This window comes from Daphnia pulicaria, chromosome 4, assembly GCF_021234035.1.
Source record: "Daphnia pulicaria isolate SC F1-1A chromosome 4, SC_F0-13Bv2, whole genome shotgun sequence".
Taxonomy (NCBI): domain Eukaryota; kingdom Metazoa; phylum Arthropoda; class Branchiopoda; order Diplostraca; family Daphniidae; genus Daphnia; species Daphnia pulicaria.
The window spans coordinates 19,700,063-19,727,563 of record NC_060916.1 but is presented as its reverse complement, the minus strand read 5'-3'; the positions used below and the strand labels follow the sequence as shown (position 1 = coordinate 19,727,563).

Below are 27,501 nucleotides of genomic sequence, written 5' to 3'. Positions count from 1 at the left end.
ACATGTGAAAGGATCGCGAGAGCCCAACCTTTGAGCATCGAGAAGAAAAAAGAAATTTCTGCCGAATAAGAATAATAATAAGAAGAGCGTTATGTAATAATAATAATAAAGAGAGGTAGACAGGTTGGGCGCCTCTCCTCTTATATATGGGGCGGGATATATTGGGCGGCATTTCATCCGAGTAAAGAAGGGGTTTATAAAGGAGCTCCCGGAATGAAAAATCTGGGAGAGAAAGGAAGTGTTTAAAAAGAGGAGAGACTAGAGAGAGAACACAGTGTAGGCCTCCCTCCCTCCCGCCGCCACCCCACCCCCACCCGTGAGCCTATGGGGAAATAATAATCACAGGCAGACGAAAAAAATAGATAAGGTGGAAGGGAGAAAAAGGAAAAAAAACGAAATAAGAAGAAGGAGGTGTGTTTATATTCTTATATATTTATATGTAAGATCTACACAAGACACGCCTACAGCAATCCCCCTTCCTTTCCTTCTTTCTCCTTCCAGGGAACAGGGAACTGGGAACTGGGAACTGGGAACTGGGAACTGGGAGAGAGACGGAGACCAGACGAGCCCCGATCAATGTGAACCTGGCGCAACTCCATAGGGAAACGGTGTGCCTCGGGCGGCAGCAGCAGCACCGGTCGTGACGTCGTCAGCGTCCCTATATAATGTACCGGAAGGAAGTCAAAATCCAAAAAAAGGAAGAAAAAGGAAGAAGCGTCATCAAAATATTATTATACACTTTGATTTTTTTAGGAATCAAATAAAATTTTCGGACAAATTTAAGAAATTTTAATTTTGTTTGTTATTTTCGATTCAGTTTTGTTGTTGTTGCAACAACATTTTATACTCATATATCATCCTGCTCAACATGTAAATTAGGAAGGAATGATGAGTGCAGCAGCGTTGATTGGTGAATGTCGTCAACGCCTTTTTGACGGCGGAGAGTAGAGAGAAAAATAAGAAACGAGCCGAGGAGTCAACGAGTTGAGAATTGATCGTGACACGAAAATCCCATCCGCCCCGGGGGGAAATCGTTGCACAGCACAGAGTGGCTGGGCTGGGCTGGCCATCGGGTCAACTGTCGACGGGACAGGCTCACACGCCATACACACGTGATGAAATCTGGACGCGTGTAAATATTCATTAAAAAATTGGAGGAAAAAATAAATTCGTCGCCGATTGATGTTGAGAAATCGAGCAACATCATCGGCTTTTTTTATTTTCATTTTCTCGTGCCCTCAATTTTTCTCCTGAACATTTCTAAATTTTTTCGTTTTGTTTTCTGCACCAGTCAACTGAAATAATCAGTGACGTCATAATCTGCTGCTGCTGCCCTGCTGCTGGGTGTCCGTGTGTTTATTGACATTTGTCTTTTGTCTCTCTCGTTCTCTTCTCCTCGGAAAATAAAAGACAAATCGAAAAGCGATGACGATGTGATGAAAGAAAGTTGACGGGATAAAAAGACATTGGCGAAGGGCAACGGAAGGATGTGCCCAGCCGTGCTCTCTCCTTATCAATTGCGCAAAAGCTTTTTGCGGCCACATCTCGTCGGCGGCCACCGATCACCTCACGCTCGTCTCGTGACTGCACTTGTCAATGATGACGGCCTTGCCCAGCAGCAGCAATTCTGGTTCATCCAGGCAATATCTAATATTCTTTATATTATAACTCGCCCCTTTTATTCTTTGTTTTAATTTTCAGACGGAAGAGAAAATTCCGCCTCCTACATGAGCAAATATTGTGCGGATCTCTGAATTGACCGGAATTATAATATGAAACACGGACGTGACAGCTGTCGTCTGCTGCTCTAATGTCTTGCAATGTACGTGTGAGCCGCGTTGCTTATTATTATTATTAATATGAATCGATGGCGCAATGATTTCTTATCGTTTTCACGTCCCTCCAGCCATACTTATAATGAAGAGAGTCGTCTCGAAAAATTGCGCAGAGATAAAAAGAAAAAGTAAACGAATGCGCGCGGACGGGATTAAAGGTTGATGGCCAACGGGATGCGTCAAATCAATTGCGTATCGATTTCGAGCGTCATGTCAAATAGAGTCGACGATCGGCAATTCGATTGCTCCTGATGCGCACGACTTTTGATTTCTCCAAATAAAAGTTGCGTCACCGTGTAGTAGCTGCTGGTGATGCCCTACAGCTGGGCCAAAGTAAACAACAGGCAGCAATTGACGATAAGCAAAAAGGACGATCCTCTCTGGGCGATCCGGCGAGATCCATCATTTCCATCCACCCTCCGTCCCTCCCACATGTCGCGATATTACGGAAGCGGAGGAGAAAAATAAGAGAAAGAAAAAGACCAGATGAAAGAGGGTGGATAAGAGAGAGAGAGAGAAAAACAGTGGATGCTGCTGGGCCGGGCGTGGAATATTGGAACACACAAAGAGAGAAAAAGGTAACGCATTAAGAAGAGAAGAGAAAGAGAAGAAAAAAAAGCTGAATGTATTAAAAGGGGCCAGTGTGTGGGGTAGAAGGAGGGGGGGGGAGTTATGGCAGGGGGGTGTAGGAATATTAGAAGAAGAAGAAAAAAAAGATTTTGGCTTTGGCGCGTGCGACGTCGACGTCGAAGGGTGGGTGGGTGGGTGGGGGGAAGTAGAAATGGCTTTTCGCTTCAATGCGTTTGCTCTGCTGCTGCAGAAAACCACCCGACGCACAGCCTCCCCTTCATATTTATATATCGAAAAATAAGCGGACGGGGGTGGTGGTGGTGGGGATGGATGGATGGATGGAAGGTGGACTGAAAAGGTGCTCAACGCGCTCGGCTGCTGCGACTACCTCCGTCGGAAGCAGCACGCGCGCCCGCCCGCCGACGTTGCACATGCTGACGCCCAGATTTTTCACGGCCATTCAGACCAGTCGCCATTGGACATGGGAGAAAAAAAAATAACCAAATTTAAAGCGACGACACACACAAAGACCTCGGCATCATCGTCATAATAATAACAATCGGCGTCGGCCATTTTTCGGGTGGGGGGAAATCATAATATTTGAATCGCCAAAGATTTTTGGCGCCCGTTTTGAAATTTTTTCTGCGATCGTGTGATGACTCATAATCGGTCGCTGGCCAGTCCGTGACTCGACAACAGCGGCGGGCTCTGTCATCCACGTATAACGACTCTGTTTGGTTTTGTTATAAATTATCGCCTGATCGTTTCCCGATGTAAATCAAATCATTGAGTCCCATCGTGTATGAAGACGAGTTAATCGATAACTATTGTTTTCCCTCCCCAATCTTTTTTCATCCCAGAAGATCTCGTTATTAAAACAATGTTTGGGAATAAAAACAAATCAAATCGATTTATTTTCTTTTTCTTTCTCTCTCCGATCATCATCATAATAATAAAGTTATTTTTTTTTGTTGGTTGTTGTGTTGTGAAAAAATAGCCGACGCGACTTTATTCTAATCATTTCCAACGCCATTTTAATACCCTATCAGAAACCTCCGGATATTACAAAATATAAAGAGGCGGAGATCTCTCTCCCACTATACAAGGAGGAGGATATAGAAAAAGAAAGGGGGGGGGGGGAAATAAAATCATAATCTTAATATAAGAGATTCGCTGTTGCGCTATCGCGTTGGGCAGCAGCAGCAGCGACCACCGCGGAAAAAGACTTTTCCATGTGAGCCAGCATAACTCACCTCTACTGCTGCTGCTGCTGCTGCTGCTGTTGCTGCTCTTATATATAAAAATACAATTCTTTTCTATCGCCCACTTTTATTCTTCTTATATACAACATCCCACCCCTCTTCTTCTTCTTTCTTTTTTCTTTTTTTGTTGGCTATAGATGTATCAGTTCCGACAACGGCCATTACCGGTCCGAGTTTACCCCGCCCATACATCTAACTGGCCCCTGTCTATATTTTTTATTTTTTGGGTTGTTGTTTCTTCTCTCTCCTATACTGTATGTGTGTAGTACTATATAAAGATAACCGACTATCCCGTTAAATATGATTCAATTACGTCGGCTGTAAAATTTAATTATTTGTTCTTTTTTTTTACAAAATGGGAGGAGGGAAATGATGATGATTATTCGATTCATCATTCACCCACACCTATACACTGGCTGATTTAATCCCCCCCCCCCTTCTTTCTCTATTGGATAGTTGCGACGTTGTGTGTGTGTTATAAATGGAGAAAGCCACATTTGTCTTTGTATTTTGCGGTGGTTGTCCCGGAACATAACGAGCGGTGCGGGTCTTTTAGCCCCTTCCCCTTCGCCGGATTATGCGTAATCAATGTCGCCATATAAGAAAGAATACGTCAAACACCTTCTGCACATTACGGCCGTGCTGCGGATGGCTTCAATATAGTATATGGGTCTCTCTACACATACACAAGAGCTCTAGGCTGATGATGGCAAAATACACACGGCGCATTAAATCCTAATAGAGTCGAAAGACGTCTGCTATAACGCATTTACAATAATATCTTTGATATCTCAGCCAGGCCAGCCAGCAGCCAGCCCGTCGCATGTTTATATACGTACTTGTGTGTGTTGTTGTATATAATACCTATACATACTGCCTGGCTTTTGTGCTGGATGTTTGTCACTGTGTGCTGTGTGGTGGGTCTATATCCATTTTGCGGCGGTTCTTCTATAACCGCTGCTGCTGCTGCATGTGGCCATCACGTCGCACCCACAATAAAAATAAAAAAGACGCCTGTGCTTTGCTTTGGCTCCGATTGATCCTAATAAAACCCAACGACAACAACAACAACAACGGGCTCTGTGTGTATTAGATTTTTATGAGTAACAGGACGACATATGGAATCAGCAGCCGATACTTTTTTTCCAAAAGGCATTTTTTTCTTTTTCGTTTAACAAAAAAAGGGGAAGATGGACTCTGACGCCACGTAAATATAAATACTACGTAATAACGTCATATTGTCGAGAATTGAACTGACACGACGACGCTCTATGCATTTCTTTTTCTTCTTCCGGCGGATAAGTTGTAAAAAAGGGCGGAAGGCTTTACGGTTTTCGTGGAATTTTCTGAATGTAAGGGTTAAACTATTCGTTTGGGAGGGGGGGGATTTATTATTCCTATTTTGGCAACGTGTGAGAATATGTCGGCGTGCCGAGCTGCTGGTTGCTGTGACTCTGTAGCCAGGGATTTGATCGAAGAGCGCTGATATAGAAACAGTTATCAAAATAATATAAATATAGTAAAAAGATGGCAGTGGTGTGCGTCGTTATGTAATAAAAGGTACATACACACATAGTATACCATAACCCTGCTGCCAGATTTATTTTGCTTTTATATATAGTTGGGAGATGAAGTATAAGAGAACCCCCCTCTATATCCCCCCATCACCACCACCCAAAAGCTAATACTCGACGACTACTACTACTATACTAAAAGAGAGCTGGAAATCTGCTACTGAAGAAGAACGTTAAAAAGAGTATAGTACAGTGGGGGGGGGGGGGAGGAGTGGGAGGTGGTAATGCGGTGGCGGGTGGGGACGTCGAGTTTTTCCTTTTTCCTCCGCTGCTGCTGCTGTACACCTAAAAACCTGGGCCGGTGCACACGGACAATGGAACGTCGTCATTGCTTTTTTTTCCTCTCTCTTTATACAAGGGGGATGGGGGAGGAGGGGGAAAGGTCGACGGGTTAGAGCGGCGTCGGCTTGTTTAAGCTTTGACAAACGTTTGCACAGTCGATCACGTCCGACATCGACGGGAGTTTCATCGGTGGAGATGGAGGAGGAAGGGGGGAGAAGCAGTTGCTGCTGCTGGCCCGTAGCTTTTTCTATTCATTCCAATCCCCTCCACTACCTCCTCCTCATCTTCTCCCTGTGATCTCTCTCTCTCCCTTTTCCTCCTCCTTCTCCTCCTCCTTCTCCTGTTGTTGTTATAAAAACCGACGCTCGGCTGCGCACGCGCCCGCACACATCCCAACTCATCCCGGCGATCATCCGAAAAACGGACAGAGCGATGCTCTGCTCTGCTCTGCTCTCTCCTACACACATAACACACAATTTGTTACAACATTTATTCATCAGGGGAAAAAGGAGGGTGGTGGGTGGGTGGATGGGAGGGAAATAACAGGCGTCCATCCGACCATGTTGCGCGTAAACTACGTCGACGCTAAAGTGAAGAAGAGAAGAAGAGAAACGACGCCACACATACCTGGACACAAAGTCCGACGCCGACGCCGACGGCGGACCTTTTCTACTTAATTGCCTTTTTCTTTTCTTTGTTGGGCGCCTTTTCGCCAAGAAGATGAAAATAAACGTCTCGAGATGAATTATTTCCCCCCTTTTCCCTTCATCTAAATAATAATAATCATAATAATAATAATCATCATCATCATAATAACGACTTTGGTCATTTCCTTTTTCCAGCGTCCGTCCGACTAGCGTACAACGACGTCAGCCTCCTACGTCTATGTACCGATGATAATTTATATATTTTTATAGGCAGGAAGGAGGGTAAATAAATAATCAAATTGATCCGCAAAGGCCAGTGCCGGCCAAAGCAGAAGAAGAAGAAGGAAAAAATGGTGAGATCCAGCAGTGGATACGGGAGGTATATCATGAAGAATGGGCCCTTCTCTTCTTGTACATTTCGGATGACACGCGCCTGCGTCCTTGTTCCTACACAGACGGGAAATGATGGTGGTGGTGGTCGAGAAATCTCGCCACGTGTAGTATCTCTTTCTCTCCCTATATGCACACTGTTCCGTTTGTAACGCAAAATAAAATGAGGGAGAGCAGCCAAGAGTTCCCCCCCCCCCCCCCACCCCGGTATAGAGAAATGGACGGACGTCTAGACGCTGCGCTCATTGGCGGCCGGGCGAAAAGAGAGAGGGAAAGATGAATAGGACGGTGATGAGTCCGACTCTACACAGGAATAAAAAGGGAGAGAGAGAAGAGTGCTCCTGCCCGTCTGCTACCGTGTGTGTACGGTGCGGATTAGAAGCCAACCCCACTCCGACCGACGCCGAGATTAGCATCACTAGAAAGAGAGAAGAGGAGAGAAGAGAGAAAAAGTTACAAGGATCTTTGGCGCTGATGCGTTTTATTATACAAGAGAGCCAACTCGATTCTTATTGCGACAACAGACTATGGCTATTTGCTGCGTTGGAGAAAAAAAGTCTTATCTATATGTTACGAATAAAACAGGGGAGTCTCATCTCCATTTGCATCCGCTTTTGACATTTTTACATAAAGAGATTGAGGAACCAGTTTGACGAGAGAGATATCTCAATTGACCTTGTCTACCCAATCAACGGCAATCGATCATCTTCGTTTAAAAACATTCGCAATTGGGCGGCAGGGTTTTTTGGTTTTTTTTAAATAGTCGGAGAAAATGGCCTTGTCATTTCCCTGAGGTTATCCTATTATCATCGGCGTGTTTGTGTTTAACCACCACCCCAAAAAAAGGGGAAAAACGAAATTTTGGTTTGGCGGTTTTTTCGGTAACGGAAGCCGAGGAAAAAGAAGGCGGTGTTGAACCGGACCCAGAGTACACGCAACTTTCAGGAAATATTACTTACGTAATTACATGTGTAACCACCACACGTGAAGTGGCGTCTTCCAATTGATCTCGTAACAAACCTTGAAAGGCAATTATCCCGAAAAAATGTAATTGATATTTTTTTATTTTTTTATTATTTAAATAGAAAAAGGAAATGAATGAATTGAAACTGAATTATAGATAAGGGGAGATTGAACCCCTGCGGGTGGTTAACTGGATTTTGACAAATTATATGGCGAATGAAGGAATCATTTCCACTTTGTATTGATCAGAGGAGAGCTGCACAGCAGCAGCACACATACACAGTGGCACACACACACACATCAGTAGCAGCCGATTCATTTCCATGCGTCACTCTCTCTTTCTACTTCCCTTCTCAATTAGCATAACAAAAGAGGTGTCGGGGCTTCGGAGCTGACACTATATAGCGTCTGCACACAAAAAAGCGAAATAAAAAAATACCAATAATAAAAAAGGGGGGAGAGATAAATCGTGCCTTGCGGAATTGTTCGACGACACGAACACACAAAGTGTTCACATCCCCCCCAACTCCATTTGATTTTTTTTCTACGAAGGGGGAGGGGAAGGTCATTCACGAACGAAAAAAATAAAACCCAATGGATCGACAATTTCTTTTCGCACTTTACACACACCTGGTCTGGTTGTTGTAATGACGAACAGACGAAAAAATAATAAATTCGCCAACAACGCGCAAAGACGAAAAACGTGTGTGGTGGAATGAAATAAATCTGCTGGCGATAGAAATATGTTGATTGCCTATTCAACAGCTGTTTGCAGTTAAGAGAAGACAAAAGATTATGAACCAACCGCCATCAGGAGCCGATTGGGTTGGCTCATCCGTGGCGTAATAGCAGACAGCATCACTGTTTCCGCTGTCCGTATCCACCACGTCACCAGCTCTGCTCAACTGGAAGACATCGCTTACGAATTACGCCGTTTCTGTGATACAGAAAATTTTGGAACGGAATCTACGTTGGTGGCCATGTCTGCAGACGACCGACAAGCTATCAGCATTTTGGAGACCGGTACGAAGAAGCTGGATCTCGGTTATGAAGTACCTATTACCTGGAAATCCGGGGAGCCGAGTCTAGTGTGCAATCGACAAATGGCTCAACAGCGTTTTGGCGGATTGCTCAGGCGTTTCAGCAGAGACGCCGGATTTGAAGCCGACTATCGTGCTGCGGTGCAAAAGACCATCGACAAGGGTTACGCAACCATCCTATCCGAAGAAGAATCCCTTTCGGCGAAATACTTCCTAGCTCATCATGGCGTATACAAAGGACCGAAGCTCAGAGTGGTCTTCGATGCTGCAGCCCCATTCCAGGGGAAATGTTTGAATGATGCCATTTTAAGCGGTCCAGCTCTTCAACCTTCTCTTCCGTCAGTATTGATTCAATTCAGAGAAGGAGCAGTTGCCTGGGCCTCAGATGTGGAAGCTATGTTTAGCCGGTTTAGGCTTAATCCCTCGGATGCCAAATATTTTTGCTTTTTGTGGCAGGATCTTTCTGCTAATGTGGTAGTGTGTCGGATGGATCGTTTACCTTTCGGTGCCACATGTTCTCCTTTCATTGCTATTCACACCACACGTCGAGCAGTTTCGGATGCAGATGTTGGTGAAGAAGCTGTCAACGCGGTGAAGAAGAAAATGTACGTTGATGACTACCTAGGGTCCGCCAGAAACGTCGAAGAAGGATCGAAGGAAGCGTCGATCGTCAGAAAAGCATTAGCTGACGCTGATTTACATTTCCCAGTTTGGATTTCTAATTCCGAAGAATTTGTTCGAGTGATGCAAGGCGAAAAGAATACCACTTCATCTGACGTTCCTTTAATCGACGATGGCAACAAGAAGGTGCTGGGCGTGGTGTGGAATACCCGCGATGACACGCTTGGTTTTCGAGTCGTCAGCATGATGGAAGAAGAGTATACGCGTGTCAGCCTCACCAGCAAAGTGGCCACCGTTTTCGATCCGCTTGGACTAGCTGCACCACTCATCGTCAAGGCCAAGATCCGTCTTAGAGAATTGGGCGTGAAGGGATTGAGATGGTCCGATCCAGCGGATGAAACTGATCGCGTTTGGTGGGAATCCTGGTTTGCAATCATGCGTGAACTGAGTCACGTCTCCCTTGAACGCTGTCTATTTCCGGAAGAAACTGAAATCGTCAATTCTTAGCTGCACGTGTTTGGAGATGCTTCGGAAGAGGCGTATGCAGCTGTTGTGTATATCCGCAACACCTACAGTTCCGGTCAAGTTATCATCCGACTTGTTAAAGCTAGTAGCAAACTGGCGCCTAAGAAGACTATATCCGTGCCAAAATTGGAACTGAACGCTGCTCTACTTTCTTCTCGCGTTGCTGCCGCTATCCAGAACTGTATTACTCATCCTATTCATCAGAGATTCTTCTGGACGGACAGCAGCACTGTGCGTAATTGGATACGTGCAACGGCGTCATTTTATCAGGTCTTCGTGTCCAACCGGATCGGAGAAATCCAAACTTTGACTGAAACAGAAGAGTGGCGGTTTGTTCCCGGAAAATTGAATCCTGCTGATGCTGCTACTCGGTCTACCATTGGAGAAGAAGTTTGGCCCAAGATCTGGGTAGATGGTCCAGAATTTCTCCTCAAACCCGATTCTGATTGGCCGACCGATCTACCTTGGTTGGCTGCCACAGCGGAACTGAAACACACGAAGCAATATCACGTTCACGCCATCGCGGATCCGTTTGATTGGTCAGACTTCCACCTGGATCAGACTAACCTTTCCTCTTTTCTTAAATTAGATGACAGTGCTCTCAAATTCGTAAAGCAGTGTCAAATGGAAGCCTTTGCCGACGACATCTATCGACTCAAATCGGGAAAAGCACTACGTCCCTCTTCTCATCTGCTAGCTCTGAGTCCAACCTTGGGAGAAGATGGATTATTACGCTTAGGAGGTCGAATTGGACGAGCGAAGTTGCCCTATGATGCTCTTCATCCACCTCTGCTACCGAACAAACATCTGTTGACAGAGAGATTCGTCAGAGTTCTACACGACCAGATGCATCACGCTGGAACGGATTATTTGCTTTCTAAACTCTGCCAACATTTCTGGATTATTCGAGGAAGAGAATTAGTCAAGAAGACTCGTCGACTCTGTCTCAAATGCATCAAGGAGAGAGCTGCTCCCGCTGCTCAGATGATGAGTGACCTTCCAGCCGAACGTCTGAATTCTTATTCTCCACCCTTCACCCATGTAGCAACAGATTATTTTGGACCTATCGAAACCAGTGCGGGTCGTAATAGAGTTGTGAAACGTTACGGAGCTTTATTCACCTGCCTGGTAACCAGGGCGGTTCATTTGGAGTTGGCGGAATCTCTTTCAGCCGAAGATTTTCTGTTAGTCTTTCGGAGATTCATCGGACTTTACGGAAAACCAGCATCAGTCCATTCGGATAACGGAACCAACTTCGTAGGAGCAGAACGCGAATTGAACGAGTTGATCCTAGTGCTGAACGATGACCCGAAGCTTGTGAAATTTCGAACAGAAAAACTCATCGATTGGCATTTCCAGCCACCACGAGCACCGCATTTTGGCGGAGCTCACGAAAGCCTGGTACGCTCTACCAAGAGAGCTCTGTATCGAGCTCTGGATTTGGAAAAGGCTGGACTTCGCTACCCAGCCGATGAGATGATGCGGACTTTGTTATCAGAGATCGCAGGCTTCCTGAATGCACGTCCTTTAACTTACGCGAGCTCTGATCCGGAAGACTTCCGGCCATTGACACCAAACGACTTCCTCAATCGACCGCCAACAGCTGATCTGTTACCAGGATCGTTTGATAATGCTCTACCGAGAGAGCGATTTCGCTACGTCCAGCGAATGGCCCAGCTATTTTGGGATTTGTGGACGAAGTTGTACCTGCCATCCCTCATTCCGCGAAAGAAATGGCGATCCGCTCAGCAAAATCTCTCTGTAGGCGACGTTGTTATGATGCTGGATCCCAATCAACCACGCGGACAGTGGAAAATTGGGCACGTGAGCCAAGTCCACCCTGGAGACGACGGCCTCGTTCGAGTCGTCAAGGTTCAAACTGAAGATGGAGTTTATTCAAGAGCAATCCATCGTTTGTGTCTACTAGAGCGAGCTCCTATCTCCGATGCCGAGTCCAAAGAAATTCCGATCAAGGCTAAAGTCACCTCTCTTCAAACAATTCATTGTCTTTATTTAAAACGTATGTTTTCCACCTTATAAGAAGCTCATCAATATTCCTATTCCGCCGGATCGTAATCTGATTCGGGGGAGAATGTTCCGGCGAGAAAACTTTTAGTTGGATTATTTCCACTTGGCAACGTTTTGGTTTAAGTCAAATTCTCTTCCTTATATTTCCCATACTCTTTCTCCATTGTCTCGTCTGCTATTTAATGGAAGTCTAAAACCACGCGAGTGTCACTTCTCGTTTTGTTACCTCTGAACATAATTCTACTCTGTGTGTGTTCTAAACTTCTGTCAATCAGGTACGATAATGTTAAATCATGTATGCAACTCTTTCTTAACTAGTTTGTATTTCCCTATCCAGTTTTATATTGATTTGACTGTCTGTCAGTCTATGCATAATCTGTCCAGTGAGTGTTTGGCTATCCAACTCATCTGGTAATTATTCTATTCATCGATTATTGCAAGTTTACTTTATGCTCATGTTTCCCCTTTCTTAAGGTCTTGCTCTTTTGCACATTTATCTGTGGTTTATGGTCTGGGTGGCATCTCAGCATTCTACTCGTGCCATCCCAGGTATTAATTTCTATAGTTTCATTCCGTGCTTTATTGTTAACATCTTTATTATCCTGCAGATACCACTGGTCAATCTCCTTTGTAATTCATACTCATTTCGTGTAAGAATTGTCATCATAATATACCACGTAAAGTAACGAGGCTCCTTACAAGCATAGCGTCGAAACAATCTCCATATCGGTAACCAGATTGACGTTGGGTATCCCTTCCATGAATTTGGCTTTGGCTTGAGCCGCTTCTCGTCGTGGTTTTTTCTTCTTGTCACCCGTACTGCCGCCGGCTTGGTCATCATCTTCGTTGTCTTTAATCGTGAACATGACTCTTAGGTTAAGAGCATAGTTTTAATAAAATATACCATCAACAGCTTCTGTTTCTTCTTTGATGTGGGTATCATCATCAGCCTCACAATGCCACATTGGCAAGGCAGGAGCAGGTGTGGTGTCATCTATGTCACCATAGAGAGTGAATAGTTGTCGTATATAGTCCTCCTTGTAGATTCCAGGGGGTCTATTAAAGAGAGGAAACACATGTTTGTTTGTTAAAGGTAAATAAGCATATTAGTAAATAGTAGTTGAAACTAAAGAGCACGTCTTTGTCAACCCTTTTTTTTAAAATTCAGGCCGATTTATTCATCTGTAGACTAAATGTTATCCTATTATGGTTCAAACTGGTGAAAGTTACCTTGCTTTAGAAAATTCATTGACCGCAGCTTCTACTGACCAGTCCATGGCCTGTACCAAGTATGAAACAATGAGAAAGCCAGTTCTGTTGAAGCCGTGGGTACAGTGGACTCCAATAATTTCTAAAGGATTTTGAGAAATGAATTCCGTGCATTGCTTGATGAAGAGGTCCACAGTTTCAGGGTTGGGAGTTTCACCATGTCCTTTGCATTTGAGTTTCACATATTTACATGAATTTTTTTCTACTACATTCTTGTCGTAGAACCGGCTGGTATTAGTAAGATCGATCCAGAGCCCAATTTTCATCTTCATATTCTTGACTGATGAAAATACCATTTCAGGGTGAAAAGTATATTCATCGTCGACTTGATTTTCGTATCTTGCATCAAGTGGAGTTTTGAATGCTAAAAATGTTCCTCCAACTGTAGAAAAGGCTTTTCGAGGACAGTGTAGCCACCGTTGAGGAATCGGGCCTGGCCCATCGTCAAGATGCCTTTTGCGGCTCATTTTTCGATATCAGACAATTGTTGTCAAAGTTGCTAAAATTTTACGAGATTTTAACTTTAATTCGCTTTACTTCCTGAGCTGATAGACGACGTCTGCCCACTACGCGAACGAAAATTGTTCTAGCCTCTGGGTTTCTTCTGACGGTTATTTTACCTTTTTGTTTTTTTCCTCAGTCCTCATGCTGTCGTAAACATGCTACAGCGTTCCGCAAGGGGGACAACAAATTTAGCTTTTTTCAAACCACTGTCGGCTGAATTTGAAATTTTTAACCGTTGAAAAATTTCTTGCACAAATGATGTTGATTTTCGGCACAATCAAAGGAACAGATCCTATATCCTTCACCTTCATCTTTCTTTCTCGCACTTTCTAGCTGCAGATCAGCGAGATTCTTTATTTGTTGACTAATAGATGGCGCCACTGCTCGGGTTGGCCCGAGAACTAGTTGTGGTGCGACTCGATGCCCTCCCCGGACAAAAAATACCTCGGTGGACGGTGGGTTCATATTTTTTTTTTTTTTCTTTAGCCCCGGGTGGTCCGGGTTGTCATGGCCCGGGCTACAGAATCGGCACAATATTTGTAGCAGGGCACAATATTTGCAATAGAAAATCTTTCTCATAGTAGTTCACAGAACAACAGTCAACTGGTTGCTGTTTACTAATTAAAATTTGGTTTTCCCGCCTGAAAGTAAAGCGTCCAAAAGGATTAGATCAGCCAGTGTATAGGTGTATGATTAATCGAATAATCATCATCATTTCCTTCCTCCCTTTTTATAAAAATAGAAAAAAATAAATTTTACTGTCGACGTAATTAAATGAAATTTAACGGGATAGTCGGTTATCTTTATAGTACTACGTGTACATCATCATCTTCGCTGTGATTAACGGCAAAGAACCACCATCAAATATTATTGAAATAACAATAAACGAACGGAATTCGTTTATTCCTTTTCGGCAAAATTATATCAACAGTGTTGGGCATGAAAATTGATAAACTAAGAAACGGAATAATTTTGACTTCAAGCCACGAAGGTATAGAATACACATTAATCACAGTTACCGATCGGTGATTCCACTCGCTGTAAATTTAAAAAATTGCATCCACCCATCGACACACGCCTATAGATACTGCCCCTTCATGGCGCTAACCTCCTATTAATTTCGGCTATAGCGGTTGCTAAATATAAGTATTAGCGGCTAAAATGAATAAAACAAATCATTTCGATTAAAGGAGATGACGGTAGACACTATTGCTTTCTTAGTCATAATCACCGATGTAATGGGAAAGAGAATGACCAGGATAATGAAGAGATACAGTAGTTACAACAGGATTTTTGGTCCTACAAACCTACAATATGTCCTACAATAGCTGAACCGAAGGACCAGACAACGCACATGTCCTTATTATCACCACCTCCTAGTGACCGGGTGTGAAAGCAGCTAAGCCCTCCAGGAGAGTCGAACTCAGTTCACTAAATGACACTATTACCTGACTCCGCCTTATCCGACTCAACCACCCAATCTATTAGAATAAGTATAAAAAATAGCATATCATTTGGCTTTTACGATAAACATGGAATCTGGAGTATAATATAATTAAAACTGTAATACAGGTAAATTGCAATTGGTTTCACATTCTCCGATTCAGTTTAGCCAGGAAGTGCTGGTTTATAGCGCAGCATCGAAAAAATAAAATTGAAAAAAAAGATGTGCAATTCCTTTCTTTGCCATTTCTCATTTTTCTCTGAATTGCCTTTGGGTTTCGACTTCCTTCTCCCGCCTTCTCCGATCGGGTTCCTTCTTTTGCCCCCAATTCCACATCTTTTGATTGATTCAATGGATGTGGCAATTGCCAGCCGAGTTTACACCCCATGCTATGATCGCGAAATCATCGGTGCAACTCAATTACTGATGCCTTTACGAAGTTGTTTTGTTTTCGTATGTGTTGATTCGCCTATCTGCCTGCTCCAATTCTATCGAGGGGTTGTCAACTCGATCCGAAGGTGTACGGATCTTAAATCCAAAAATGATTTTTTCAGATTTTTGGGATTTTTTCAGATTTTTTCAGATTTTCTCAGATTTTTTCAGATTGCTATAAAGTCTTATTTTACCAGATGGAACACCCATTGATTGACGTGGCTTTACTTTACAGATAATTGTCCAGCGCTGGACAATTTCTTTGCAAACCTCTGACAAAATTTGGAATGTAACTTTGTGCCCAGGTGAAAGTTTGAACTTGGACGGGCACCGTGAAAAGATAGATCCAAATATTTGTAGTTTTTCTTCTTTATTCATAATTTCGAGAACATCAGGATCACCAAGTACATCTCGGATGTACTCTTCAATCATGACACTTGACTCATTTACTTTAGCCAACGCTCGAATTCCACTAAAATTGAGATCGTTAAGTATTTTTTTAATACTTTCAGGTACAATGACCTTGTTTTCTTTAACAATTCCCATGTATCGTCATCCTCTCTAGAAATATAAGAATTTATAGAAGTCATTTTTCCCATCAAAAATTCCTAGCATGGCACTGACAGCAGACAGACCAAGAGACAGACAGAAGCCCAAGGGGAATTATTGACACAGTAAGGGGAATTAGAATCGATAACGAAAAAAATCGATTCTTGTAAAATTTTGTCGATTTATTAAACCAAAATTCTTGGAATTTTGGGATTTTTGGGATTTTTTGATTTTTTGATTTTTGGGATTTTTTAGGGATTTTTTTGAAAAAATCCGAGGGTGTACGAGGATTTTTTTGAGTTGACAACCCCTCGAATTCTATCTGATTCGATTCACTAGGATTTCCCAAATTTGTGTTGTTTTTATAAAGCATAAAGATGATAAAATACTATTATAGTGTCGAATTCAACGGATTTTTAAAAGGAAGTTTTTCAGATGTTGTTTTTCTGCAATAAAAGTATTTTCACAGCTTAAAATTATATGATGGCAAATTGCCAATCTTGACACAGTCTTCCGTCTTGGGAAGATTCATCTTCAAATTCTTTACGTCGAATGCCGATCGGCTCACGTTATCGGATAATCAAAAACTCCTATACCGTGACAGTGCAGCCACCTTTGGGGAATCGGACTTGGGCCAATGTCAAGATTCACTTAACGGCTCATTTTCTCGATATCAGAAGATTATTAAAAAAATCAAACTGTAGATTTATGGTGGCTTGTGTTATTCCATTCGTGGTTTTCACTTCTTTCAAATCTTAACTTAAAACTACGTAAATGAACAACCCGCTCAACTGGAGAGTTCAACCCGTCAACGGCTACTGAAAATGAATGAAGTTAAATTGTATACTGATAGATGGCGTACATTACATTCGAGGGCGGGATTTTCGATTTCAAACAAATAGTATATTTTTACTTGTGTCCAAAATCAGCCCATTTCATCTTGACAGAATTCTTGTTGGAAACTAAAATGTTTTCAGGTTTGATTGTAGTGTAATACTCTGGGACCTTGGTGAGGAAATAAACCGGAGCCTCTGTTCGGTATTGGATGGAGTAATACTTTGGTTTTTCGGTGTAGTAAACTGTGGCAGCAAACGCGGTTGCGTAATATTCGGCTTTTTCGGTGTAGTACTGGGGAACTTCGGTGTAGTAGCTAGGAGCAGCGTAGGTGGTGGTGTAGTAAACTTGAGTCACAATATTTCGGCTCAACGTAGTACGAAGGAGCAGCCGCTGTGTAGTAAGTATTTGCTGCGTAATAGTGGACCGCCTCAGTTTTAGTTTCGTAGCTCGGGGCAGAGTAGTATTTGTGCGCTTAGGTGTAGTACTCAAATGCCTTGGTGACGTAATAAGCTGGAGTTTCGGTGTAGTAGCTGGGCACAGAGTAGTACTTGGAAGCCTCGGTGTTGTAGGCTGGGACAGCATACGTAGTCTTGTAGCAATCCAATACCTGGGTGGTGTAGTACTTGGAAACCGCGGTGTAGTACTTGACGTCTTCGTTGATGTAACTCGGGGCAGAGTTAAACTTCATGGCTTCGGTGTAGTAGCTCGGAGCATCATAAGGTGTGGTGTAATACTCTGGTGCCTTGGCGGTCTAGTAACTGGTAATTGCGTATGCTGTGTAGTAAGGCGGCGGCGTTGCGGTTCGGTATCCGCCATACCCAGGAGACATGAGTACACCAGGTCAACCCAGTCGTCAACGGTACAACAACCAACAGCAGCACGACACTATAGTTAACTAGGCGGTAAATAATTGGAACATTAATATTAAATAACTGGAAAACTCCATGTAACAGAATATTTACCCGATTGCGTACTAATAATATGACGAAGAATGCACTTGGTGACAGTGCACTGCAGATGTTCATCCATGTTTCGTTGCCAGTATTCTTCTCTCCAGCCAATCGCCCTAATACAACAGCATGGTGGTGATGTTTCATACGATGACGATCCAATTTGCTATCACAAAAGAAGGCAGCATCTCCAGCCTAATACAAAATAAAGTCCAAAACCAATAATTAGAATCTAATTTAACAAGAACTTCATATCTACCAACTACCTAACAGCAACATCAGAGCAGTCAATGTTGGTTAAGTTTTAATCACAAGTATTACAATTAATATGAAATGAAAAATGTTCAAGGATTCTTACCAACCGGACGTTTGGTCGTGATTCAAGCTCAGCATTGACTCGATAACCACCAAAATTGGAATCTATTTTGAATCCAGAAGCGACAGCCAAATGCGTGTTTACGTCCACACCGACAGCATACGACGACATGGTCAGTTTAAATCTGCTGAAATATTTTTTAAATCACCTGTGTGTGTGACAAAAGAAAAGAAGAAGTTTAGTGAACGACGAAGAAAAGGGCGATGACCTTCCGAGAGCAAACGTACAGACACACACGCGTGCGCCATTTCGAATAGAGAAACCAAAGACTCTCGGGTGATCCCTCCTCCTCCTTTCGGCTCCACCCATCCATCATTAGTATTTTGATAATTCCTGTTGTGCTAATTCCTCACCCGCCCAATTCCCAACAACAAATGCAATAAGAATAGGCTGATGAAAAACCGACTCGCGTGTTTGCTGTTTCTGATCATCTCGAGCCAAAGACGGCCAAAGATGAACAACAAAAACGAAAGTTTCTCGCAGAAATCCACACTCACTTGCGATCGAACGAACGGCGCACACAAGGAAACAAGAGCACGTAGGCCTACTCGATAGATATTGGAAAACATTCAAGGAGTTGTTAAGAACGAGGAGGGCGGGGGTGTAGGAATAAAGGACAGCGGCAATAGTGAAGCGCGCACGAACGGTGAAAATGTTCACGATGGGCTCTATTAGTGACCGACTGATGTACAGCTAAAGAACGACGGGCTTGGGAGCCCAGCCCTGACAAACAGACATAATAGTCATGGGGACGATAATAGGAGGGCAAATAAAATAAATGAAATAAAACACGCACACACACCCAAGGGCTCCTTTCTGGATTCAGCGAGAAAAAGAGAAGATGGGTGAAACCATGGATCGTGATCCATGGCAAACGTATCGGATCGACCTTGACGTTTAACCGCTCCGCTTTTGGCTTCAATGTAAATGACGTCATCAATTTCAACACGTTCCTTCTGGGGAGATTAGTAGATGGAACATGGAAGGATCCCACCTGAGCTGCTTTGTTCCTTATGCTGTCTTCTGTCCAATGATTACATGACTGACAGTTTTGCCGTATCCTGCAAAACAAATAACTGGTAGTAAAATTTGACATAAATATCAACTGGGTTTTATATCTTTTACCTCCATAGGATTCTCACTTTCAACTGGGGTAAGTTCAATGACTTGTCCTTCATAAACTTCTTTAGTTTCCTTGATACGAAGGCCAATTTAGCTCTACGAAAGTTTTTTATTGAAACCTCAGTTTTCTTGATTTCAGTGCTGAAGACTTCTGAGCCCACCATAGGACAAAAAGAAACCTGTATGGGAAATGTTAATTTTCAATTTCAATAATTTGTAAACCGTTAAAGAAGGATTGACCTTGTTGCCTAAAACTTGGCGAGGGCAGTTTTGCCAGTTCCTGGTGGCCCGGCAAACAACACAGCCCTTTCAAACATACGTTTAGACCTGATCAACGTTCCACCACCAAACCAGCTGCCTGTGAAATGTAGAGCAAACAGTTGTTGTGTACATTTCTCTTAGAAAATTGAAAAGAATTGTGTGCTGTTACCTCTCTGGCTCGCGTTTGGACAACAAGGCTGGCAGCAATGTTTATGGCATTTCCAGATTCATCCAAACCGAGACCCTTCACGTGGTTGTGAGCCGAACTTCTTTGAGTTTTGAGACCGTGCTTCTAACTTTTTCAATCTTCATTCGATGTTAATTATAAAAGACTTTCAAATTTACAGAAAAATGTGGACGCCTAGAGGAGAACACGAGATGAAGTCGCTTCATGGTTTCTATGGTAACATACGTAACAACCGGCAGTCCTCCAGATTAAACGCCACCTGGTAGACGTCGATTCAACTGTGTAGTGAAATGACATTGACACGTCAAATCTTTTCCGCAGATATTTGGTTAATAATTCAAACCTTGCCTGTCTGGCGATGGTTTCCGGATCATTAACTTGGTTGAACTTAACACCCTTTTTCTTTACAATAAACAAGCATAAAGTCTCTGACTGATTTCGACTAGATTGTATTGTCAATTCGTCAGTTCTTCGGCTTGTTGTTTTGAAAACATTGCGACTAGTGACACCATCTACTGGCAGATGAAAATTGGATTCAGTTATGCAAATTTTCATTCACGTTCACTTAACTCTTCGTTTTTCACTCTTTGTTTTTCGCTCTGGACATCATTATTTCAAGTCTTTGTTTGAATATGTTGCTGTTGATCCATTCTTTTTTTATTAGAACTTTCGTGTTAGTTGGTGTTTTAACTCAGCAATTTTGATGTTTATGTAAAACAGGGATTCAGTTAAAAGAAATTTTGGATTAAAACGACTTTGAAATCCAATATATACTAAATTTTCCCCAACAACTTCGAACACTAACCTGTAAATCGATAATAATAGGTTCCAAGTTTGATGCTGAAACTGTGACTTTATTCTTTCCATTTTGATAAACAGTTTTAAAGCAAACGCTGAGCTTAGATAACACTGAATAGGAAAAGAAGGAAATTTCAATCCCAATGTCAACTAATTAATGGAAGATTACATTTAAAAAACCGGTGGTCGCTTCATTATTATTTTGACTAACACCCCAATGTTTTTTTAGTAATTTTTTTACGTTTTTTGCAGCCAGAAGTCGAGTCATCAGTAATTTAATTCCCCTTTTTTAAATCTGAACCCTTATTTTCCCCAATCCATAAGCAAACAAACACACACACAAAAACATTTGATCCCAAATCATCCTTTTGTATTGTCACAGAGGTACAGTATTGTTTGGACTAAGCAACGGAGGTGAACGGCACAATTTCTTATCAGACAAGTGTTGATTCATTCGTAAAAAGCAAGCAAGTTTCTGGCTTCGTTAAATAGGCGTTGGTAAATGATAGACAAAAATGGGTGAATTAGAAAGGAATCACTAAAAATTCGATGTCCAATTGCCGGTTTTTCAGAACCATTTGCAAATTCCAATCTTCTAATATCTCTTTTGTATACTTTTGCCAACTTTCAATAATTTTGATCTTTTTTAACGGAGTTTTCTCGTTCAACAAGAAATTTATCCCTCTTTCAGTCACGGGACAATAGTTTAATTCAAAATATTCAAGGTTAGGAAATGAATGCTGATCATATGCCTGCTGCAGGATGTCGTCGTTGAAAGTTTGGCAATGTATCAGTACAATAGACTTCAGGGAAGACGACGACATGAGTGTGATTAAGTTATCGGTTGAGATCTTAACAGATATAAGAGTTAGTTCTTGAAGTTTTCCCAGTGTTTTTCTTTCCTGAATATTAGAGAATTTCTTGTTTTCAACATTAGGCTCAGTGTTCCAACCACCGTAATTAAGCGTGAGTTTGCGTAGATTAGGACAACAATCGATAATGGTGCATAAGTTAAAATTAATAACAAAATTAAGCGAAAACTCTTCAAGCGAATTCCCAATCATGTTAAAAATTGGAATCATGATGCCATCAAATTTAGCGTTTTCCAATATATCCCATCCCTTCATGCATAAATTGGTAATTAAAGGGCACTGGGACACCACTCTCTGAAGGCGATCAATTGAGGTTTGATTTGAGATATAAAACAGAATCTTGGTCAAAGCGTATTTTGGAATTTTGTTCCTTTTTTCAGGGTTTTCCCAATCTTCTCGATGCATTTCACCGAGTACATATGCAGTATCGTGATAACCCAATACTTTCAAAGAACGTAGTTTCTGAAGAGCCTCTTGAATTCCCTTTTCAGTAACTCGTGTCCCTTCCAAATATAAGATCTCCAATGAGTTGCTAAGTCGAGGAGGTGCGCAGTTTTCTTGCCATTCAAGTTCACTTGCTTTAGAAATTCGCTTATCTTCATCATCTTCTTTTTCAATGTAATCAAGACATAATCCTTTGATTCCAAAATCCGTAACTTCACGACAAAACTGTAAATGCAGAAATCTTTAAAATTCAAATTGAAAATAATTAAAAATAGTAATTAAAATATTAAATTTATTAATGACACACCTCAAGTATTTACAGTGAGTTCCCAGGGCCCACAGGCAATTGTCTCCTGCTGAGGTAATTGCAAGATCTAATACTTGCAAATTTTTGAATGTGGGTAGCAATCCAATGAAATTCTCCTCATTAAGCACATTGTAAGTTAGATTCAAATTTTTCAGCATCTATAATATATGAGGCAAAAAACAATTGATACCCAACACACCCACAACAGCAAAATGTATTAATATACTGAGCATTTGACGGAAGCACACTTTAAGTGTTCAAACATTTGCTTTTCAACAGGCTTGTTTCTGTCTTTACAACCTTCTAACGATAGATCTAAAGAGTGAAGTTGTGGAAGAATAATCCATCTAAGATATTTTTTTAATAGTTTCTTCTTCCTAAGTATACGAATGACTTCTTCTAAAATCTCCGTGGCTGTAATCAAATGTAAGAAAATTCACGAATATTCAGAATGCGAAATATGAAATTTGAACTGTTACTCACGTAAATGTTCGAAGGGATTCGATGAAACCTCTGGATTGACGACATCCGAGACCTTACTCGATTTTTGCCCCCATTCACGTTCCATTTCTTCTATAATACTATCAACACAAAATTCAAATAGCGTCTTTTGCAGCATGGTGAAATGCAATTAGTCGGTCGACTTATTCATTGGTACACACAACTTCAGTTATACTTATCGACATTCAGAGCTTCAGCATTGTTAATGTTAACGCAATGTAAACGTTTCACAAATTTCACATCAACAGATTTAATTCCAGGGTTGCCAAAGATTTGTTGTTATACAAAATAGAATCAGAGCTATCAAAGGAGAAAGGACTCGCATTCGCAACAGAGTAATAGATAATTTATCTATTACTCTGATCACAGTTTCCCGGCGTTTTATTCCTTTCTTTATCAATCAAAATACGCAATTTTAGTTTCATGATGACAATTGTAAGGATGGACATGGCGGGGGTTTGACAGTTAACTTAATAACAAACGAGTTGAGTTTGTGTTCTCGTTGTAGTTACGCAATTCGCCACGCAATTAAACTGGCGGGCACCACAAGAAGCAAGCCATCAACTACGTCCTTCCACGTACACTGCATGGGTTAAATCAATCATCAATAATCAATCAATAATAAAGTTAAATTAAAGATCGGATGGCAATTTCGGAATCAGAGAAATAATTGATGTTCGCTCATTCTATACCCATCTTGTTTTTTATAGTAGATGTATCTTTTTTTTCCGGTTGATGGCTTTCTTCTCTTCTTCGACCATAATGGAGAAAACGGGCTGGAATAAGTCTTTTCCTATAGCATAACTGCCGAGTTGAATGCCGCATAATATAGCCGTTTGCACATCTATCTTTCCAAAAACCAAGCAAAACGCAAGGGGTTGCGTCTTGCGTCATAATCGACTGACTTTATTGCCGGCGAGCAAGTTACGAGAGGCATCTCTGGTATACATTCATGTATGTATATGATACGCAGAGATTAGTGAAATTAAAGAATCGTCGAGTAGTAAGGCAGCGATGGCAAATATTTTAGTAGCCAGACGATTTCTCCCCCCTGGTGCGTCGTCGTTCACCCTCGGTGATTCTTCATTTCTGTCAGATTCTTAAGAGCAACTCACCAGTTACGACGACGAGTGATTGCGCTCCGACAGAGTCGAGAGTTTAGGGGTCATGTCTCTTGATCTTTTGTGCTTGTCTTAATGCCCATCATCTTTGACTGTGATCATCCGGTTTTCACTTTTCAGCCTTCATACGGCTTCCTTTTAGCCCAGGCTCTGTATAGCATCAACCTTTTCTTTCCCCCCCCCCTTCAGCTTTTGAATCGTGTGCCGGCGGTCACGCACTTTGTGGAGTGAACGTTTGCCACCGCCGCCACCACTTTTTCACGCCCATCGCAGGAAAACTTTGGCCAACTTGTGTTGTTGTATAGTGGTCGAAGTTAAAAGTAGGTTCGGTCCTAAGGCGGTGGTAGAACAGTTGCGGCGGCGGAACAAGAGCGATGACACTTTTATTAACGGCAAACTGACGTGATGAACGATGGAGGTTTTGCGCTCTGCGTTCGGGGTCAACTTTGGTTGATGATGAAAAACAATGAGAGTAAAATGCCCCCCTCGCCTGTTTATGGAATCCAGTTCTTATCGTCCATTTCTATACATAGCGGATTCGTTCTATTGTGCGCTGCGTGATTTTCCGAACTGTTTCGTTCCGTTTCATCGCTCGGCCTTCCCGCCGTATCATCGCATTGTCGTGCGTGTAAAAGTCATTTTCGGTATAATTATTTCCATTGGTGCCCCCGCACATATCCGTTCAGCTCCCCCATTTTTATTTTGTTTCCCTCCAGTCGGACGATTATTTTCAATACCGGATTTCCAAACGTAACAAAATGTTTGGGTCTCTCCTGTACTGGTACTACCCTTGTATACAAGAGAGAAACACACACCATGTAGACAAAGACTGTGCGAAAGGTAGCGGCTCATTAAGCAAGCGGGAGACGGCCGGACGCGGAAACAGAGAAAAAATAGCGTACATAGTAGGCACACACACACACACACACACACAAAAAGGAGGTTCACGTTACAGCAGGACTGGCAGCTACCGTACCGGAGAGAGAAAATATAATGACGAGCGTGACACGGGGGGACGGGAGTCTTCGATTCCCAACAACGCCCTGAACTCGACTCATTTACCGTTGCGTCACGCTTGACAGTTATGTATGTCTATTTCATTCTTCGTTTCTGTATAAATACGAAACATGACACAAACCAAGTGCATAAGAGAAAAAAAGGGGGGAATTAAGGTTACCAACAAAACAACAAAGTTTTGTAATATCTTAACATCGGTTATGTCTAGAAACTAAGGTAGAGTCTGTCATCATCATTGATCATATAGTCTTCTTCCCTTTTTTTCTCTTTCTCTTTTGTACAAACTCGGTGCGCGGTTTATAGACACGCGCCCACTGGACAGCAGCCAATATGGATGTTGTATACCTGCTGGGACTTTCTTTTTGTTGTTGTTTTATGGAAGAGGTTGATGTCGTCTTCTAGAGAGATGATGAAAAAAAAAAGAGAAACGGTTGAATGACAGCTGGGCTCGATCGGTTGTGAACCATATATCCCCCCTCTTGTGTAGATGGAGCGCAGTTCAACCAGTTGATATAGTATCTTTTTTTCTTTTTTCTTTTAAACTTTGTGCGTCTTATTTCTACACTGAGGAATAGAAGATGGAGATACTCGAAACTAGACGACGACTAAAAAAATGAGACCACAGCGATGGGCGAGTCCAAAATCGTCGTCGTCGCGGTAGGTACAGTTCAGGAGCGATGATCCATCTGATATACTAATATCTGGGACCATCTATGTTGATGACTTGTTTGGAGGGGGAGACGTCTGCCTGTCTATTCCACTGTGCAGTACTATTTACATACAAAACGTCTTCCTTTTTTTAGAAAAAAAAAGAAAATGATTAATGGAAATCGTTATTTTCTTTAACGAGATGTCGCGGTGTATTAACGAGTGTAGCGAGGCGGGAGCGATGCCTCTCAAGGTGAAAGCCGTCAGCCTTTTATGACAAGGCAGGCGCTTTCAACCTTGATACTTAGGTTGCTTCGGATGGTGCAATGTTAATTGCGCCATCCGACAAACATCTTTCTCTTCTTGCACCACCACATCCTGGTGATGGTGCAACTGTATACGTGTCTTTATCTATGTTGCAATAACTAACCCCAAGTATAAAAAGCCCACGCTCTGCCTCATCCCGGCAGAGTGATTCCGGCAGTGTACTCCCTAACAAGTGGTAAATAAAGTTTCCTTATAATCTACTTTGTGTTTGTGTTTGTGTTAGTGTTAGTATAAGTGTAACTTCAGTGTGAGTTTATATTGTGATCGTCCAATCATCACAAATTGGTGAACGTGCCAGTATGGCTACGAACATCCGACCTTTTTTCAACAACCATCGAGGAAGGTGTGAGACACCAAAGCGGTAAGTGAATGACGACTCCTACGTTACCTTCTAAAGATACATCTTATGCTGCTTTAAACGAGTCCCTGATAGGGGAGATAGACTTAGAAGAAAACAGTTACATCAGATCCCTTCCACGAAATATTTTACCCATTAGAGAAAGATTTTTTATCGCAGTGGAACGAGTTATTAAAATTACAACAAGACGTCGCCACTAAAGAATTATCATTAGATTCTTTAAGGCAAACGAACAAAGGGTTAAACTTGATTATATAGACTTGAGATATAGCTACGTTACAACAACAGTTAGCACAGCAAACAGCACAAATCACTCAACCTCCAAACATGACTTCAACTCCTCCAACACCGCCGACCGCTCCTATACAAATTCCTTTAAACCCACAGCAAGGCCCTAGAGCACCTTCCCCCGATCCAAACAATATTCCATTGACTAAAAGTCATCTCCGTGAACTATACTCACAGGATGAACGAAAATCAATCCCAGTTTACAAAGGGAAAAGAGGAGATCAACTTATAAATAATTGGTTAAAAGACGCCAAAAGAGTAGCGCAAAGCGCAGGATGGAACGCAAAGGATAAAATTAAATATTTTTCAGATAGATTAAGAGGTGATGCCGCGGATTGGCACAGTGACTACATAGATCACGCTGCGGATAAAGAAGATTACGATGCGTGGGAGAAAGCTATCATTAGCAGATTTTTAACGGAAACAGAGATCGAGAACCTTAAGAAACAATTAAATGAACTAAAACAGATGCCTGATCAGAGTACCCAAACTTATGTTTCAAGACTTAATCATTTGTATGACATTATTTATGGAAAAGAAATCGTTTTTAATGAAACAATTGCACCCCCTGAAGCCGTAGTTCTGGCTAGATCCCTTAGGAAAATTAGAGGAGAAGCAAAACAAAAGATATTGCTAAAAGGCTTGTTACCAAAAATAGTACAGGCCGTGTGGACCAGAATTGACGTAAATAGCCATTATGAAGATGTTTGCGAAATAGTTTATGCAGCAGAAACTATAGTAAATAGAATGGAGCAGAATGAAGAGAAAAGTCTAAAAGCAACAATTGCAGGTATTTCGGCTCACGAAGACGAGCAAGACGTAGAGCTTCAGAGACAGAAAAAGAAGCTTTTCAAACTTGAAAAACTAGTAGGTCTAAATATCGAACAGCGACCGTAGGACTTTTAACCACACCAATGTACATAAATTACCAATTATAGCTAATGTAGCTGAGCTAGTGAGAATACCAGTAACATTTAGTAACTTCAAGACACAAGCATTAATAGATACCAGTGCGGCTGTAAGCTTCTTAACACACCGTTTGTTAATATGTATTCCGTATAATGATATTAGAAATTACAAGTTAAGAATTACAAGTTTCTAACCCAAACGTACAGTTATTTAGAACAGTTTCAGTAGTAGTAGTTAAACCTA

At 42.0% G+C, this 27,501-nt stretch overlaps 3 protein-coding genes and 3 long non-coding RNA genes across 7 annotated transcripts; 3 read left to right on the top strand and 3 right to left on the bottom strand.

Moving 5' to 3' along the window:
* The first annotated feature begins 8,318 nt into the window (after window positions 1-8,318).
* LOC124337824 lies at window positions 8,319-11,749 on the top strand. The gene is made up of 3 exons (XM_046791838.1): window positions 8,319-8,365; window positions 8,419-9,637; window positions 9,692-11,749. Exons 1-3 carry the CDS (start codon window positions 8,319-8,321, stop codon window positions 11,747-11,749), a joined length of 3,324 nt encoding a protein of 1,107 aa, XP_046647794.1.
* Window positions 11,750-12,126: 377 nt separating this feature from the next.
* On the top strand, window positions 12,127-12,446 carry LOC124335744. Its single transcript, XR_006916889.1, has 3 exons — window positions 12,127-12,148; window positions 12,212-12,286; window positions 12,346-12,446. It is a non-coding gene; the product is annotated as an uncharacterized LOC124335744 (long non-coding RNA).
* On the bottom strand, window positions 12,418-13,584 carry LOC124335743 (mRNA-capping enzyme-like). Of its 2 annotated transcripts, none has more exons than XM_046789175.1 (3): window positions 12,968-13,584; window positions 12,642-12,793; window positions 12,418-12,587 (listed from the first exon to the last, which is right to left on the bottom strand). In XM_046789175.1, the coding sequence occupies exons 1-3, from the start codon at window positions 13,471-13,473 to the stop codon at window positions 12,433-12,435; spliced, it is 813 nt and encodes a 270-aa protein (XP_046645131.1). In that variant the 5' UTR covers window positions 13,474-13,584; the 3' UTR covers window positions 12,418-12,432. The 2 variants fall into 2 exon arrangements, with proteins under 2 accessions (XP_046645131.1, XP_046645132.1); XM_046789176.1 differs by having other exon boundaries at window positions 12,418-12,578.
* A 3,715-nt stretch (window positions 13,585-17,299) lies between these two features.
* LOC124335742 lies at window positions 17,300-18,192 on the bottom strand. The gene is made up of 3 exons (XR_006916888.1): window positions 18,081-18,192; window positions 17,735-17,917; window positions 17,300-17,667 (listed from the first exon to the last, which is right to left on the bottom strand). It is a non-coding gene; the product is annotated as an uncharacterized LOC124335742 (long non-coding RNA).
* A 926-nt stretch (window positions 18,193-19,118) lies between these two features.
* LOC124338493 lies at window positions 19,119-19,403 on the top strand. The gene is made up of 3 exons (XR_006917854.1): window positions 19,119-19,177; window positions 19,232-19,251; window positions 19,360-19,403. It is a non-coding gene; the product is annotated as an uncharacterized LOC124338493 (long non-coding RNA).
* Window positions 19,404-20,818: 1,415 nt separating this feature from the next.
* On the bottom strand, window positions 20,819-22,786 carry LOC124338539. The gene is made up of 4 exons (XM_046792633.1): window positions 22,573-22,786; window positions 22,316-22,503; window positions 22,090-22,247; window positions 20,819-22,023 (listed from the first exon to the last, which is right to left on the bottom strand). The coding sequence occupies exons 1-4, from the start codon at window positions 22,706-22,708 to the stop codon at window positions 20,991-20,993; spliced, it is 1,515 nt and encodes a 504-aa protein (XP_046648589.1). The 5' UTR covers window positions 22,709-22,786; the 3' UTR covers window positions 20,819-20,990.
* Between the last annotated feature and the right edge of the window lie 4,715 nt (window positions 22,787-27,501).

Coding starts and splice junctions, on each gene's coding strand:
- LOC124335743 (XM_046789175.1), bottom strand. CDS start 13,473: ATGAGCCGCAAAAGGCATCTTGACGATGGGCCAGGCCCGATTCCTCAA. Junction 12,794..12,967: donor AATGAATTTTCTAAAGCAAG/GTAACTTTCACC, acceptor TCTCTTTAATAG/ACCCCCTGGAATCTACAAGG. Junction 12,588..12,641: donor AGAAACAGAAGCTGTTGATG/GTATATTTTATT, acceptor TCACGATTAAAG/ACAACGAAGATGATGACCAA.
- LOC124337824 (XM_046791838.1), top strand. CDS start 8,319: ATGAACCAACCGCCATCAGGAGCCGATTGGGTTGGCTCATCCGTGGC. Junction 8,366..8,418: donor TGGGTTGGCTCATCCGTGGC/GTAATAGCAGAC, acceptor CCACGTCACCAG/CTCTGCTCAACTGGAAGACA. Junction 9,638..9,691: donor TCATGCGTGAACTGAGTCAC/GTCTCCCTTGAA, acceptor GTCAATTCTTAG/CTGCACGTGTTTGGAGATGC.
- LOC124338539 (XM_046792633.1), bottom strand. CDS start 22,708: ATGCTGCAAAAGACGCTATTTGAATTTTGTGTTGATAGTATTATAGAA. Junction 22,504..22,572: donor GAATCCCTTCGAACATTTAC/GTGAGTAACAGT, acceptor ATTTGATTACAG/CCACGGAGATTTTAGAAGAA. Junction 22,024..22,089: donor ACTCACTGTAAATACTTGAG/GTGTGTCATTAA, acceptor TGAATTTTAAAG/ATTTCTGCATTTACAGTTTT.